This window comes from Poecilia reticulata, linkage group LG10 (assembly GCF_000633615.1).
Source record: "Poecilia reticulata strain Guanapo linkage group LG10, Guppy_female_1.0+MT, whole genome shotgun sequence".
Taxonomy (NCBI): Eukaryota; Metazoa; Chordata; class Actinopteri; order Cyprinodontiformes; family Poeciliidae; genus Poecilia; species Poecilia reticulata.
In genome coordinates, this window is record NC_024340.1 from 19,503,869 (window position 1) to 19,520,933 (window position 17,065).

A 17,065-nucleotide genomic window follows, 5' to 3' on the forward strand; every position below is an offset into this window, starting at 1 on the left:
GACCACAGAGACAATCCTCACCCCCACCTCATGAACTATCCCTCACCTCTTGGCGGGGATGATTGTATGGGAGGAAAGAGAGCTGATAAGGATTTGACAAAGTCATTGACAAAGACTAACAAGGGTAGTTTGTACCCTTCTCAAACAAGGGTACAAACTACATTCCACACATCAGTCCTTTAAGACAATTACCAGATCAAGCATTTTACCCAAGACGTCTTCAGGTCACTTCTGCTATCACAGCTGTGGAAACATCTAAACATTATCTGCAAACTTATTTAATGGACAAACACATCTTGGAGAAATACAAAAACAAAGCAGATATAATCCGTAAATAAATGAGAAAAAGTATCATCAGTTCCTTCAAAAATGAAATAAGTCTGAAAACAAAATGTTCTATTACAATTGGTACTTTAATCTTCGGTGATAAACTCAGAAGAAGTCTTTGCCGTCTCTGTTATCTTAAGTTTTCTCTGCATATACAAGCAGAGACATTAATTGGGTTATTCCAAAACATAAATATTGCTTCTAGTCAGAAGAAAAATGCTGGTAGAAGTAAAATATCACATTCAACCTAAAACTGCAGTCTGGGGTGTGATAATAAAACCAGAAAATATATATATAATCTGGGTCTTATATACCCTGGTTTCTGCAATTTCTCTCAATTTTTAACAGAGTAGATGTGGTAGTTAAAGGTTGTTAGGGAAATGCATTCGTTGTGATGCTTTGGTTGGTGCCATTATCTTTTAATAAAATACATTTATTTTTTAAATAAATAGAAGTACAGGTTTGATACTTTCAGATTTAAAAAAATTGATATAGAATGCAGTACAAACAATACAGAAATACGACTACAAATAACACTACTACTGCTGATAATAATAATATTCGCCTTGTACTATTTTTTGTTAAATCATTACTTAAATGGCTATTATAATTTCAATAGGATTATATAGCATTTTTCTAAAGAGGCCTTGTGGCAGGAAATGGCCTTTTATTATAGGTCATGTGCTTTTCTACTCTTGTCGTTTCTACTCTTGCCACACCACACCTCCTTTCGTCTCTTAAAAGAATAATCAGGACACGCAAGCAGGCCAGTTTCGAGATGCGCCGTCTGTTGCTGGTCACACTGATTCTCCTTCACCAGGGCTGTAAGTTATATTAACTGAGATTTATATTAAGTAGCAAAACTATAATATGTTATTTTCAATAATTTTCCTACTGAATAATTTTCATTGTAGATTACTTCTTTTCTTTTTGTTACTTTACTCAGATGCCTTGGTTCCAGCTGTCACCGTTCAGCTTGGTGAACCTGTAACTTTTACTTGTGGTGCTATGGAGAGTTTTCAGAGCAGCACATGGCTTCAATGGTACAAGCAAAGTGAAGGAGATACTCTGAAATTAATGGTAATGCAGCCAAAAAATGTTGATCCCAGTTACGGACCAGAATTTCCTACATCAAGATTCAGAGCAACAAATGATGGAATAATTAGAAAACTAACAATCCTGAGGACAGTTCAACAAGATGAAGGAATGTATCACTGTGCTCTTATAGGCTGGACTGAATCTATGTGGACTGGGACTTATTTAATGGTAAAAGGTAGGCATGTAGTCTCTGGTTTGAATCATTTTAATACCCTAATGATACAAAAACACTGGAAGTATTGAGTTAAAGCAGTTGGACTTCTGTTGTTTAACCAACATGGGAAACATTGTATTTTGAGTGTGTTACTGTTTTGTTCCTGTTATCTGAAAATTTAATATTTTATTAATTTCTTATTTTTATTTTATTTAATGCTTCTTAACTACAGTATTATTATGGTTTTGCAATTCTGCTGTGCACTTGTATCAAACTTTTATTTTAATGTTTTTTTTTTGTCCATTTCAAAGGATTACAGGATCGGCACAGTTTATTTTTTGTTTTGTATTTTTCATTTTTTGATTTTTGAAATTATTTCCATTTGTTCTGAATAACTTGCTTTGATGAATCTTATTACAAATTAGCTGCTATTTAAATTAATCAAAACTTACCTGGATAATGCGCCGTTATTTAAGTTGTAACATGTAGTATTGATATTAAGCATGCAGTTTTTGTAATGATGAGGTTTTCTGTGCATGTGGTGTAACTTATAGACAAGGTGTAGTCTGATGACTTGAGCATTTAATTAAGTTTAGTCTTGATTTTTAAGATTCCATCATACATTACAGTCCTGACAACAAAGAAAATGTGAACTTTACAATATTTTATCAAAGTTAATTGTTTGTTATTGCTTTTATACAGGAAACACAGAGGGGATATTAAACAGCACAATTGTTCAGAAGTCAGAACTGTCAGAATCCAGTTCATGGTCACTGGAAGTTGTCATATTTCTTCTGTTCGCTGTCTTGACTATAAGCCTGACGGTTATTGTTGTCCTTATATGCGTAATCATCAAAAAGAAAAGTGACTCCTGTCAAGGTACTATATAATACTTGTTCAGTTTTCAGCAAGAGCAGTTTTCTTTCTATAACTATAATTTACTTTATGATCCAGATGGTGTTGAGCTGTATAAACACTGCAGTCAGGAAAAAATAAAGGTAAAACATAAAATATTAATTTACTTTCTTAACACTATTTTGATAACATTTCCTTGCTCAATCATTTTCATAGGGACACAAGAACAAATGGATCTACACTGCTGTTATTTTCACTGTGATGAAACAGGAGAGTGGACCAATAAACACATCAGCTTCAAGAGAGAGGATTTATACTGCTATAAAAGCCTTTGGGTTGTAGTTGCCATGTAACATATGTTTCACATGCATTGAACAATGTCACAATGTAATACAGTATGTACTGTGTTTTTTTAAGAAAATGTCTATGAATGTAAATACAATAGATATAATGTAACGTTTCATCATGTGGAGTCTACGGATTATATGCCAGTGTCTCATTTATTTAAACTTTTATTTACTATTGGACTATTGGATTCATTCATAGTGTCACCAGACTTCTGGTCCTTAAAGCAGGTCATCATCAAGATTCTTAAATTTAATAGTCAAGGTATGGATCAATTAGTTTTGGATGAATATGTCATGCTTGATTTAATATGTTATGTGAAACTTGTGGAACTGCATTTTAAATATTGTGTTTGGTCATTAAGCAGCATAACATACACAAAAAATGTATGTTATGCTGTGAAAATTTATGTTTTGCAACAATTTAAATTTTGCAAAAAAATTAAAAATAAATATCAAAAAATTTAATTGGTGTTCTGTTTTTATTCCTCTGCTAACCACCCCATCAGAAATCTATTTCTCAATACCCAAACATGCATTTTATATTGTTATTGGTTCCTTGTTTAGTTTTCTAAGGTATCTTGAATTATAAGTTGCTTGAAACATGAATTTCCCTAAGTAATTCTACCATGCATTACAGGTTGAGCAAATCCTTGAATGTCCAATTAAAGCTTGTTGTTCATCTGTGTGCTGCTTGCATTTTTGTGTGTTTTTTTTGTGTGTTTTCGATATATATGTGTGTGTGTGTGTGTGTGTGCGCGTGTGTGTGTGTGTGCGTGAGTGTGCGTGTGTGTGAGTGGGTGTGTGCGTGCGTGCGTGTGTGTGTGTGTGCGTGTGTGTGGGGTGGGTGTGTGTGTGGGGTGTGTGTGTGTGTGTGCGTGTGTATGCGTGCTCATTTTGTACATGCACATACTGAGATTTAAAGCAATTACCAACAATCAGAAAATGTGATGGGGCTTGCTTCAGAGACTGTTTATTAAAAACAAGTTCTTGTCAGTTTCGATCTTTCCTTTTTAAATATATAGTTCTTTAAAAAGGAAATGAGAATGTTCTGATACACTCAGGATACATAATCAAGATTTTCCTTGTTCTTATTATTTTGACTCTATGTAAAACATGCATCCATCCATTTTCTGTACACCCTAGTGGGGTCGAGAGGGGTGCTGGTGCCTACTATGTCCAGCGAACGTTTCAGGTGAGACTATAAGTGACCAAAGTCAGTCCTCAAAGGCCAGTATATCCTGCATGTTTTAGTTCTCTCCCTGGTCCAACGCAGCTAAATCAAATGATGGCTTGTTAGCTGGTCTCTGCATGACATAAACATGCTCAGGAAGTTGTTACTATCAGGGTGTTGAACCAGGAAGAAAACTAAAACATGCAGGATACCAGCCCTTGAGGACTGACTTTGGACACCCCTTATTTGGGTAATGAAGTCAAAAGACCTCCATTTTAAATAAATATCCAAACACAGGATACAATGCACATTACGCCAAGGTGTTATATAGGTGTTTAAAACTGGGAGGTGCAAAACTGTAACTCAGATGAGTGCTGACCAGAGCTGCACTCTTTCTCTCTTCATTTTTGTCCATTCTTCAGAGAGACTTTCTACTTGCAGGGCTGCAAAATCATTGTAAACTTTCTCCAAAAAATTACACATATGTTACACGCTGTTCAGGATTAAACTCATAATTACGCTCAGAGTTGCTTAGAAGGGTGGTCCCCAACCCCCGGTCCGTGGACCGGTACCGGTCCGTGGACCACCGGGCTGCGCAAGAAATTGTGAAATATAGTGATCTTTTATTTTGAAAATCCTTTAACCGGATTCTCTCGGTTACTTGCGCGCAAACACTGAGCTCACAAGCAGCAAAATGAGTAAGAAACAGATCAGATGTCTTTGGAAAGTTTCTTTGCGAAGGGGAAAAGGCCCAGAGAAGAGACAGGAGAATGGATTTATCCGGTAGGTGAGTGCCACATTACAAACCGCTCAAGCTGCTTCGCAACGTAGAGACCAAGCAGGCTGTGGATATAAGCAACACTTCGTGTGTTATTGTCTCCCATCATCACTGCCAGATGGGACCGTCTCGTTGCAGAGAAACAAGCTCAGGGCTCTCGTTAGTCAGTATCGTGAGTTAAAATTTTCACAAAAGTAAAATGTTCATTTTTGTGGCGCTTCTGTATCTTATTTTGAAGGGATATATAAACGTTACCATAGCGACTAGAGTCAGAGCGTTTGGGCTGCGGTCGTGAGTCTTAAGTCTGGTTTAGACGGAAAGATTTAAGAATTATCAGCCGATTCTCCAAACCTCTATGACCACAGAGCTGATAAAAGTCCAACAGGTTCGATCGGTTCGTGTGTCCAAGGCAGGAGCAACACGAACCGATTCCAGTCACGAACATCCCGATTCCAGAGGATAATCCAGTAAAACCCCCAACATAGCGGGAATTTAGAATAACCAAACACGGATGACGATGCAGAAGCAATAGTGATAGTTTGTAGTCTCATTTTAAGAGATAAAAGTCGTAACAAAAAGAAAAGGCGGTGGATAAAAGACAACGGGAGCAGCCGCTCTATTTGCTGCACTATGATTTGGAGGTGAATATGTTTTTTCATAGTTAACATTTTTAACTGAATAAACATAATAATGACCTTCAGATTTAATAATAAACATTTCCACAAATCATCTCCGATATCCACCGGACTCTCAGTTGCGCGATATGTCAGCTGTTTGGGATTCCCCTCTGTTCTTACGTCACCGCGCTTTCTGATTGGCTACCTCACATTCAGCAGGTCGTATTCTCGTTCCCAGACAGGGAAAAACCCCACAGGCTGCGATAAAAACTCCAAGACAACCTAAATTGGGTATATTCAGGATTTAGCGGGAACACCAACACCGCCTCTTACACCCCTCGCCCGCCTCCCGGGCCGCAACAAAATTTTCCAAGTCTTGACCGGTCCGCGGTAATAAAAAGGTTGGGGACCACTGGCTTAGATGGTATGTCCTTCAGCCCACTGCGGTGGTTGAAATGTTGTTGTTCAGAGTTTGTAGTGATGAAAATCAAAGGCCAATCAAGGAATGCCGTCTTCTGTCAATCAAATCGCTTCTGTGCAGTACATGGTACTTGGCACCGCTTGTACTAAAGTTGTACAAAAAATGGGGAAGAGCCACACAGATATAATGGATAATGGAGATAAATGTTCATTAGCATTAATGGACATGCCCCAGACCACCTTGGGGCAGAAACACTTAGATGCCCTCTAGTGGAGAAGCAGCTATAGACAGTTATGTTATTTACCCACCTCACAAAGCTGGCCTTTTGGGAAGAGAGGCAGAAATCTATTGATTAATAATCCCATAAAATGTGTCCCGTCTTCTGTTTGCAGTTCATTTAGAAGAGCGTGATCTGGTCACATTAAACCAATTTAAACTTTTGGGCCTCCATGGAAAATGCTATGTGCTGGTGAAAACTACCACTAAAACTAACACTCCCTATGGTGAAAATAGTGGTGGCAGCATTATGCTGCTGAGTTTCCTTTCTTCAGCTGTGACTGGGAAGCTGGTCACAGTTGATTGACAGCTCAGTGCAATTAAATACAAGATACTCCAGGAGGAGAAGCAGTCAGAGGCTGTGAAAAATTTTGAACTGGTGTGCATTTACTATAACATAATGCAGTGTGTCCAAAGTGACCTGCATGTTTTAGTGTTTTGTCTGTTTCAACACTCCTGGGGTGCCCAGCTCTAGTAGTCACCGAGAGCTACCGTCCTGCATCTCTCCTCCAACTCACCTAAATCAAATGAACTGTTTGTTACCACGCCTGTGCAGAGCTTCGTGGTCGTTGGTGAATTCAGTTATCTGATTCAGGTGGTTACCATGGTTAGCATTAGAAGGAAGGTGTGCACATTTTGTTTTATGTGTTGATGTTGAAAAAAAGGTTTGCATTATTTCCACTGTGGTTCTAATACAGTGAAACCTCATGATTAAAAAGACCAATCAGATTGTTGTGAAGTTGTTCACTCCCACTTTGCAAGATTTTATTAAGAGGGTACATCTTATGATCACCTCTTAGTTTGAAGTCATAGTGGATTGATACAAAAAGGCGTTTCCTATTTTATTCAGTGCTCACGCTCAAGTTTGCATGTAAGTATATTTACAAATGGGAAAAATATCCCTAATTCATGTTTGACTGCATGTTCAAAGCTGGACAAAGTGTGAACTTTTTTTTTTCTTTTTTTTTTTTACAAATTGGATGTAAATGTATTAATAAACTACTTACAAAATCATATTTTTACTTACATAATATTCTTCTGGTTATGAGAGTAAAACACTGTTTTTTTTAGGAGAAGAATTAAATGTAAATGTGTTTCTTAAGGAGCTTCCATCTGGTTCATTTCATCCAGAAACCCAAGAGAGTCTTCAATGTTCAGTTCTCTCTGACTCTGAGAGGAGAACATCTCCAGCAGATAACAGGATGTACTGGTTCAGAGCTGGATCAGATAATCAGAAATCAACCGCTGGTCAATTGTTGACCCACATTGCTCTGACGTAGCATTTTCAGCTCCACTCAGTTCTCTTGGAACCTCAGCCAAATAAATACTAAGAAAATGGTTTGTACCAAAAAGTAGCACCTATTGGGAAACCCTTATAACCGAGAAAAGCCGAGCTGAAAAGGCACCGGTAGATAAACAACTTTAACCAGGAAGTCTGTGATATACTAATAGATGAAGGGTGACACTGTGAGCCTGTAGTTGTCTCCAGGTTGTCAAAATGATACGGGATGAAATGTGGTCCTATCTCGATTGCATCATCTGGTGACCTGTTTGCCTGATCCAGTAGCAAACTGACGTCTGATTGGCTGCTTCGACCAATAAGCCGACATGTTTACTATGATTCTGAGGTCGCCATTTTTGCTGGAAATTTGGTCTAAATATCTCTAAGTTCACAAGCCATCCTTAACCAGTGGGCAGGGCTATAGTAGATTCTGTCTGAAATCTGTGATAACTTCCTTCACGTAGTAACTTTATTGCCTCATTTATTTGCAATTTTAAAAAATTAGAGTTAAAGTTTTTTCGCTATTGTAACCTGCCGCTCTTCCCTCTCTATAGGGTTGGGATGAGACATAACACAGACTAAAATAAATGACAAGAAATCCCTCTGTCAGTATAAAAGGTTTAAACTTAATACAAATGGACAATAGTTTAAGGCTACCTGACTTCTGCAGAGTCTACAATCTTTATGTTTTCGTCAGGCATTTCACTTTTTATTTCAAATCAACATATTCATTTTTGTTGAAAGAATATCTTAAAATTTCAGCAGAAAGCCTGTGACCTGCTTTGGATATTTGGAAGCCTGATCACAGGTCATTTAAAGATATTAGAATCATGTGCTGCATAACATGAAGCCATTAGGTAAAATGGAATGCAGACTTTTGTTTCTCAAACATAAACAACTTTTTCAAAGGTACCATCAGTAAAAAAGTGTAATAGCGTTCTTTCATTTGTTAAAGGTGGAATAAGAAGTTTATAATATTTACATTGCGGCTATTTATTGTAAAAACACCTCACAATACAAAAGACCAATCAAATTGTTCTGAAATTGTTCACTCCCACTCTGCAGCGATATATTAGGAGGGTCCGTCCTCCTATGATCGTCTCTTAGATGGATGTAGCCGCTAATGTGGGTCAACATGAATATTGAATTCTTGTTTTATGCATTACTCACTCTCAGATTTGGATGTAAGTATATATGCAAATGTGAAGTATATGTCCTTTATGAGAGTTTTACATATATGTATATTATTATTTTTATGTAATTGTGTTAAATTCTGTTTTTATTGTAGTCTTTTAAAGTGAGATTTTTTTTGATGAATTTATTTCCAGTTTGCAGTGACGAACTGAAGTTTGAGGTAAAGACTGTGACTGTTGGACAAAATGTGACCCTAAGCTGTCCTCGCCAGACCTCCGCTCTCTACCGAGAAACTTTTTACTGGATCCGACTTGTTTCTGGAAACTGGCCTGAATTTCTTGGAGCAACAGTTAATTTGAAGATTGACGACGTTTCAAAGATTCCTCACATTCAGACCAAACAGGAGGAAGGAGAATTTCATCTTCATATTAATGAAGCTAAGCGAAACGACACTGGACTTTACTACTGTATTAAAGTCAAACAACTTGAGTTCATATTTATGAAAGGAACATTTTTGAAAATAAGAGGTAAAAACATTTATTAATGACATCTAACTGCATATGTGAAACTGTGAAAGTAAACCATATCTTTTATTTCTCCAGGTCAGAAATTAGATATCATTGATGTCATTCTGGACCGTCCATCTGGCTCAGTTAATGCAGAAAACTCAGACACTCTGCAGTGTTCAGTTCTCTCTGATTCCGAGAAGAAAACATGTCCAGCAGATAACAGAGTTTACTGGTTCAAAGCTGGATCAGATCATTCTCATCCCAGTTTACTTTATCTACAAGAAAACAATGGAGATGAGTGTGAAAACAGTCCTGAAGCTCAAACTGCACAGAGATGTTTCTACAACTTTTCTGGGACCTCTGACAGTGGGATTCATCTCTGCGCTATGGCTGCATGTGGACAGATATTATTTGGAAATGGACTGGATAGCCAAGGTAATGATATTACTTATATGTGTAATAAATTATTTACACTATTGTCAAATGACCTAATGACTATCTTGCATAATCTAGTAAAGTGACTAATCTTGATATTTGTTGCAGAATCCAGTTCATGGTCACTGGAGGTTGTTGTCATCCTTCTTCTGTGCACTGTTTTGATTATAAGCCTGATGGTTATTGCTTTCCTTGCATACATAATCATCAACATGAAATGTGACTCCTGTCAAGGTACTAAATATTTTGAAGTTTCTGAAAGAGCACTTTTCTATCTTTAACCATAGTTTATTTTATAATCCAGATGGTGTTGTGCTGCACAAACATTGGAGTCAGGAAAGACAAAAGGTAAAGCATAAAAGTTTAAATTACTTTCTCAACATTATTTTGATAATACATAATTTCTCCATGATTTTTATAGGGACCTAGAGACCAATGGATCTACTCTTCTGTCATTTTCACTGTGATGAATCAGGATAGTGGACCGATAAACACATCAGCTCAAAGAAAGAGGATTTATGCCACTATGAAAGCCTTCGGGTCTTAACTGTCATTTAGCATATGTTTTATATGCATTTTTATCAGGGTTTATTATTTAATGCCTACTTTGAAAATGTCACATTTTAAAACATGAAGAAAAAGATGAAGCATAGACTGCTAGATGCTCGGAGCATCCTGTTTATTTCCTTTATTTAACCAGGTAAACCCCATTGAGATCCAGATCTCATTTTCAAGAGGGACCTGGGCAGTTGAATGTTGAATGCAGCTTTTCCCATTTCAACATTTGATACTAACAATGACAAAGTTACTTAACCTTCTTATCAGTAGTCATAATATCATAGCTGATAGCTAGCACTGTTCATTTCTTAGTTTTTCCTGTTGTCTTTTATAAAAAAATTAAGAAATAAAAAAAAATAAAAAACTGGGTCATCAGTTTAAAATATAACAACAAAGATTCCTGAATTTAACAATCAATGTTTGGATCGATTGGATAAATGTGTCATGTATGATTTGATATGTTATGTGACATTTGTGGAGCTACATTTTAAATATGTTGGATGATGAAGTGGGATATAAAGCAAGTGGCCTGTTATGCAGGAAAAAATATATATCTTGGCATAAAATAACTAAATAAAATAACTAAATGTTTAATTGCAAGCAACATACTGAAACAAAGTAAACCTGTTTTTCATTGGTATTTCTTGGATTTTCATAAATTTTGTTAATTTTCTTGGATAAGTCAGTATATTGATATTTTGATTATTTTTACTGTGTAGCTAATCTGAACTGCTTTTGTGTTTTTTTGCTGCTATTTTATTTGTATTCTGAATTTATTGAACTTTTTTCTTTCTCTTTTCACCACCACATCAGACCTCAATTTATTGATGTTGCTTTAATCAAGGATTTTCATAAATAATTATACAATATGCTTTTCTTGACCTTTCTAAAAATGAATAAAGCTTGTTCTTCATTTGGGTGCTGCTTTTTTGAGTTCCTTAGTGCTTTTTTTTTTTTAAAAGGTTTTGTTGGATCTAGTGACCTTTATTTGAAAGTAGTTTGACAGGAAAGACATGTGGTAAATGTCACCAGGCCTTGAACCTGCAACCCCTAGCATGAGGACTAAGGCCTCAATACATGGGTTGTGCTTTTGCCCCTCCGCCACCACAGCACCCCTGCTTTCTTCTTTTTGACTTGTTTTTCATTTATGTGAGTTGAGAGTACAGCAGCAAATGAAACCAGCTGACAGGACCAAGCACCGACGTACATAAACTTCACTATTCTAATTTGAGAAGACAGACCTGTCCATGATATTCTTTGCACTTACAGATGCCAATCTAAGTCTCTGAACCGTTACATCCCTACACACACTTCAGGACCCTGGGCTCCAGTAATTTGTCACACATACCAAACTGTAAAACCAAAGGATGATTTTTAAACACACAAATTAGTTCATGTTTCCTACTCTATTCTATTTTTAACTGCATAAATTATTTTGATATTTTAATATTTTTGCCACATGAAGAAAAGCACATTATCAAAAGAATTAAACGATCTATTGAAATGTATACACCTCAATTTTTCTTTGGTCAAATGAACTGCAGAAAGAAACACATTTTCTAATCTATCATCATTTAACAAAAATGATGATAGATCACTTTTCACAAGATGGCTAAGCATCTGAGAGTGAGGGTCTGTTTCTGTGGCTCTTTCTTTTTCTCACTACAGCAGTCAGCTTAACAGGAAATAAAACACATTTTCACATGAGTCTAACTGCTTCAGTTTCAGTAGCCTGCTACAAGCAACAAAAAGTTGGAGCCATTAATGTAGAATGAGTCAAAGTAAAAATGAACCCAACTTAACTTCTTCTTTCGCAATTTTAACAGTGTGCTCATTTTGTATGTGCACATGCTGTGTTTCTGAGGCTGCAAGCAATGGCCACCGAACAGGAAACGTGAGGTGTGACTTTGCAGTGGGACAAACACCCTGCAATCAAACAAGTGATGTGGTTTACTTCAGACACTGTTTATTAAAAACAAGTTCTTGTCACTTTTGGCCACCTAGTTTTGTATCATGGAAATAACACAGACTGTTCTGAAACATTGGCCGTTGCAGCAGTTAAAACCTTTTAAAAAACAAAACAAAACAAAGTTTCATGGTTTTATTATTTATGTTTAAGGAGAGATTTAAAGTGCATAATAAAGATTTTCCGTGTTCTTATAATTTGAACTTAGACAAACCATGTATTGTTAACTAATGTAAAGTTGCCAGGGGCTGTTAGAGTAATTATGATTTCTCCATAATATTTTCACATGTCTACTGTTAATCACATTCAGATGTAATGGCAGACTATACAGGAGTAATACATGACTGTGAACTACCAATAAAAAAAAGAAAAAAAAAACTCCTACATGTGTTACCTCTTATTAATGAAAAAATTAAAAGTCGGGGGCCATAAAGTGCCTTAGTAGGTAGTACTGCCACCTTGCAGCAAGAAGGGCCTGCCTGGGCCTTTCTGTGTTGAGTTTGCATGTTCTCCTCATACATGACTGTTCTGTCAAGGTAACACGGCTTCCTCCAATAGTGCAGTCAAAATGTGCTCTTTTGATTAATAGGTCTCTCTAAACTGCCCTTAAGACTAAGTCTGTGTGCATGGTTGTTTACCGGTTGTGTTTCAGTGGGTGTATTTCCTCTTACCCAATGACTGGAGACAGACACCTCACCTTTACCACACAACTGTGCAAGGAGAAGCAGAGGCGATGAAGAGGTCACTTAAATAGTTAAAGGGGGATTGTGTCAAATAACTATGTTACCTTTTTGTTATGCTATATATATATATATATATGGCAACTGCCACGTATACGTAGCTTAACAGAAACTCAACCTTGAATGTAACACCTTAAAATTTTGACTCTGCCTCTTTAAGAAGCTCCTACTCTTCGCCTTCAGCGCATCTTCACAACAGTATTCATCAAGTATGCCGTTTACAACAGTTCTTAGGAGCTATGGACTGAAAAGTAGTTTGTAAAAGTAGTTTGTTACTTCTTGCTGCCACTAGTCTGAAGAAGCTGAGTGGGGGAGGCGTTGGGAAAGCTGCTCTGTGAGGCAAAGCTTGGCTGGAGATCACATCTCCAAGGAAAAGCTCTGTGAAATTAGGCCTTGCTTGGTGACAGCAAGCATTTAGGCACGCCTGAGTGGTTGCCACGGAGGATTCAAGGACTACTCAAACATGAGTGAGGGAATCCAAGCAACACTCGAATAAGTGGAGTGTTAGTTCTAGTTCAACACTCCCGTGGTGTTCAGCTTCAGTCCTCAAGAGCTACTGTCCTGGATCCTTTACATGCATTTCTTCTGCAAGTGACCTCAATCAAATGAATTATCAGGTTTCTGCAGAGCTTCATATATACTGGTGGAGGAATTCAGTTATTTGATTATAAAGAACGTGTACACATTTGTTTCAAATGTTAAGGTTGGAAAAAAGGTTTACATTATTTCCACTGTGGTTGTAGTACAGTGAAACCTCACGATTAAAAAGGCCAATCAGATTGTTGTGAAGCTGTTCACTCCCACTCTGCAACATTATATTAGGAGGCACCATTTTATGATCGTCTCTTAGTTGGACGTCGCTTCTATAGTGGATTAATACAAAAATGCTTTTCCTACTTTATGCAGCGCTCACGTTCAATTTTGCATGTGAGTATATTTACAAATAGAAGATATACAATAATAATTAGCTCTGAAGGCCTATCTCTTATTCATATTTGACTGTGCTACATTCAGTTGTTTTTTTAAAATAAACTAAATTGTGGGTTTTATTTTCAGTTTGCACAGAAAATAATTTTGAGGTAAAAACTGTGGCTGCTGGACAAAATGTGAACCTAAGCTGCCCTCGCCAGACCTCAGCTCTCTACCAGGAAACTCTGTACTGGATCCGACTGGTTTCTGGAAACTGGCCAGAATTTCTTGGAGCAACATTTAACTTTGAGTTTGATGAAGAGTCAAAGATTCCTCGAATTCAGACCAAACAAGAGGAAGGAGAATTTCTTCTTCATATTAATGAAGCTAAGCGAAACGACACTGGACTTTACTACTGTGTTAAAGTCAGGCAACTTGACTTCATATTTATGAATGGAACATTTCTACAAATTAGAGGTAAATGCAGTAGAATATTTAGAAAATCATACTTTTACTTGTGAGTAACTACTGGTTGTGACAGTAACACATTTTCTTCCAGGAGAAGAATCGAATGTAACTGTTTTACTGGAAGATTCTCCATCTGGTGCCATTCAGTCAGAGACCCAAGAGACTCTACAGTGTTCAGTTCTCTCTTACTCTGAGAGGAAAACATGTCCAGCAGATCACAGAGTTTACTGGTTCAAAGCTGGATCAGATAGTTCTCATCCCAATTTACTTTATTTACAAGAAAACAGTGGAGATGAGTGTGAAAACAGTCCTGAAACTCCTTCTGCACAAAAATGTTTTTACAACTTTTCAGAGACCTCTGATGCTGGGATTTACAGCTGCGCTGTGGCTGCATGTGGACAGATATTATTTGGAAACGGAGCAAAGCGTTTTGGTATCTAGACATTTTTTCTAAATCACAGTTAAGATGGAAATATTACTGGAATTTTATTTTCAATATATTTTTTTCTTCTTTTAATGTTTCATTAATCTTTTCAGGTCCCGACTCAGAGGATTTTTCCAAAATATTACTTCCTTTCTTGTGCTCGGCTTTGGCTATATGTCTTGTTGTAATATCTTGGCTCATTTATAAAATCAAGAAGAAAAAGTGTGGCTGTTGCAATGGTAATGCACATTTCATTTATCTATTAGTCAAAACTATTTTCAATAGGTTTGACATTCTAATTACTACTTTTGTTCACTGTACAAACAGGTCCGGCAACAATTACTGGTGATAACCAAAGTCAACAGGTAAGGCAGAAATAAATAAATAAATTTGCCATTTTTAGATAAGGTTAAGATTATTATTTAAGTTTTTTATTGTCTTTCCAGAGAGAAGAGAATTTGGTTTATTCTGCACCAACATTCAACAAGAACAAAGCTAAAAGAGGAGAAAGAAGGAATGTAAAACCGGCTCAAGAGGAGACGGTCTACACTGATGTTAAAACATTTAGATAGATTTACTTTGGTCTGAGGCGATGAATTGGTTGTTGCTTCTCATTCTTAAAACCAGTAACACAGATATTACTTTTAATCAATAATTTTATTGTATTCCCTTATTTCTGTCTCTTTTTTTGTAATGTGCAGTTTTCAGCGGATGTCCCTTATTGGATGTGTTTGATTTTATTTATTTTATAACATGCATTTGTTGTTTTATGGTGTGTCACAACTTTTAGGACATATAAAAAATAAAGAAAATACAATACAATTACAACTTGGATGAAGATTTACTTAATTGTCTTGCTGAAACATGTAATGCATTTGCTGCTTTAAGATTTCTGATTAATGTTTTTCATAGTCTTATTAGACCCACTGTAGCATAGACATGGAACATATAAAGTTAATTATTAAACCACTTGTTGTTAAATGTAACTTTTATTTGTGACAATTTAGTCAATTTAACTTTCTTTTAGTTCACAGAGGCAGAGTGAAAAGTTGAGGCAATATCTTATAACGATATGTTTATATAAGTAACAACACGACTTTGAAACATATTAAGAGATGTTAGATGCTTTATGTTGATGACACATAGAACATAAGAATATTCTACTTTAATATAAAGAATATGTTGAAATAAATCAAACACAAATCTTTTGTGCTATGGTTTTTTTTGTTGCTTTGACTGCTTACAAATATTTTAACCTGACTTTGATTTGTTTCTTTTGTCCTGATTTTTAAAAAACAAATAATGTGTTACAGTGTAAAACTGAGATTGTATTAATATGTATGATGTTTATCACAATCAGGAACAGCTTGTGTTTTCTAAATTGAACAGAAACTTAGGGTGCTAAACTCAAATAAATAATAAAAAGAAACTCCTTACAGGATTAAAATCAACTTTTAAAAGTCTTATTTAGACTTTTTGAGGTCAGAAATTCATAAAGAGTATTCATAAAGAATACGCTGAAATAAGTCAAACACAAATCTTCTGTGCCATGTTTTTTTTTTTTTTACAAATATCTTAACCTGACTTTGATTTGTTTCTTTTGTCCTGATTTTTTAAAAACAAATAATGTGTCACCGTGTAAAACTGAGATGGTATTAATATTGTAACACGGGGGAAAGAACCCGGATTGTGACTGAGGACGTGGCCATGAAGCCAACTGGTAGACCACTGAAATAACAAGTGGTCTAGAGTTTCCCAATTAACAATACCCAGGTAGGTCTGGCTGAGAATGATGAAACAGAAATAGTACACAAAATATATTTTATTTATACATTCTTTTACAATATTAAAAATAGATTTTATTATTCTAATTTAAAGCTCAATAAAGCTCACAAACCCAGGACAAGACTAGAAGCAATCGGGAACTTAACCAAAAACAACTACAAACCAAATTAGTAGTGTAGCATTAGTAGTGTAGCATTTCTGCCGGATTTTCAAAAAATATCAGCCACAACAATGGCCAGGGGAACCAACAAGTTCATGTCATCTTTTTTGGACGACATCAAGGTGTTTGAGCCACACGATGCCTCCAAGATTGTGCGCGTCAYAGCTAAATGCTACCGGTCGATGAGGAACACAGCAGATCCTCACACCCTCAGCATAAATATAGCTGTGGACAAGATCACTGACGCCTATTATTCTTGCAAGGCTGGGTAAGTCGGACATTCATGGCTTTGAGGGTGATGTCTGTTGGAAAATGTTCGTATGTGCCTAGGCCTGATACACGGTACTCAGAGGCTAACACGATTAGCGTGGCTAACACGATTACAGTTTAGTAAAAAGCCTTTTCAGGTAAAATAAAATCTTTAATGTATGTCAGATACGGTACACATTGCATATGTGCAATGTGATGCATATTGATCACATTGCAGTAATGTATCGGCAGTACTTCGGTACAAAGTGTTTTACAAACTAATCCACAAGCATTCTTTTAGCCAGAATACAGAAAATAATTCTTATTCTGAAAGAAGCAATAATATTTGGGAAACATTTCACTTCATATTCACTGTTACAATATGAAGAGTTGCATGTACAA

At 36.3% G+C, this 17,065-nt stretch overlaps 2 protein-coding genes across 2 annotated transcripts in view; both read left to right on the plus strand.

Annotated features, from left to right (window-relative positions):
- Positions 1 to 1,105: 1,105 nt before the first annotated feature.
- LOC108166623 (uncharacterized) lies at positions 1,106 to 14,486 on the plus strand. The gene is made up of 3 exons (XM_017307020.1): positions 1,106 to 1,151; positions 8,655 to 8,987; positions 14,137 to 14,486. The coding sequence occupies exons 1-3, from the start codon at positions 1,106 to 1,108 to the stop codon at positions 14,484 to 14,486; spliced, it is 729 nt and encodes a 242-aa protein (XP_017162509.1).
- A 2,174-nt stretch (positions 14,487 to 16,660) lies between these two features.
- The window catches only part of LOC108166609 (uncharacterized), a 17,503-nt gene continuing 17,098 nt past the window's right edge, over positions 16,661 to 17,065 (plus strand). The window contains exon 1 of the mRNA XM_017306990.1: positions 16,661 to 16,682. The gene's annotated coding sequence lies outside the window, so the exon portion shown is untranslated. The remainder of the gene's footprint in view (positions 16,683 to 17,065) is intronic.

What these genes read in the sequence shown, in the direction of transcription:
- LOC108166623 (XM_017307020.1), top strand. Translation starts at nt 1,106, where the DNA reads ATGCGCCGTCTGTTGCTGGTCACACTGATTCTCCTTCACCAGGGCT. An exon ending in GATTCTCCTTCACCAGGGCT is followed by an intron (nt 1,152 to 8,654) that starts GTAAGTTATATT and finishes ATTTATTTCCAG; the next exon opens with TTTGCAGTGACGAACTGAAG. An exon ending in AACATTTTTGAAAATAAGAG is followed by an intron (nt 8,988 to 14,136) that starts GTAAAAACATTT and finishes ATTTTCTTCCAG; the next exon opens with GAGAAGAATCGAATGTAACT.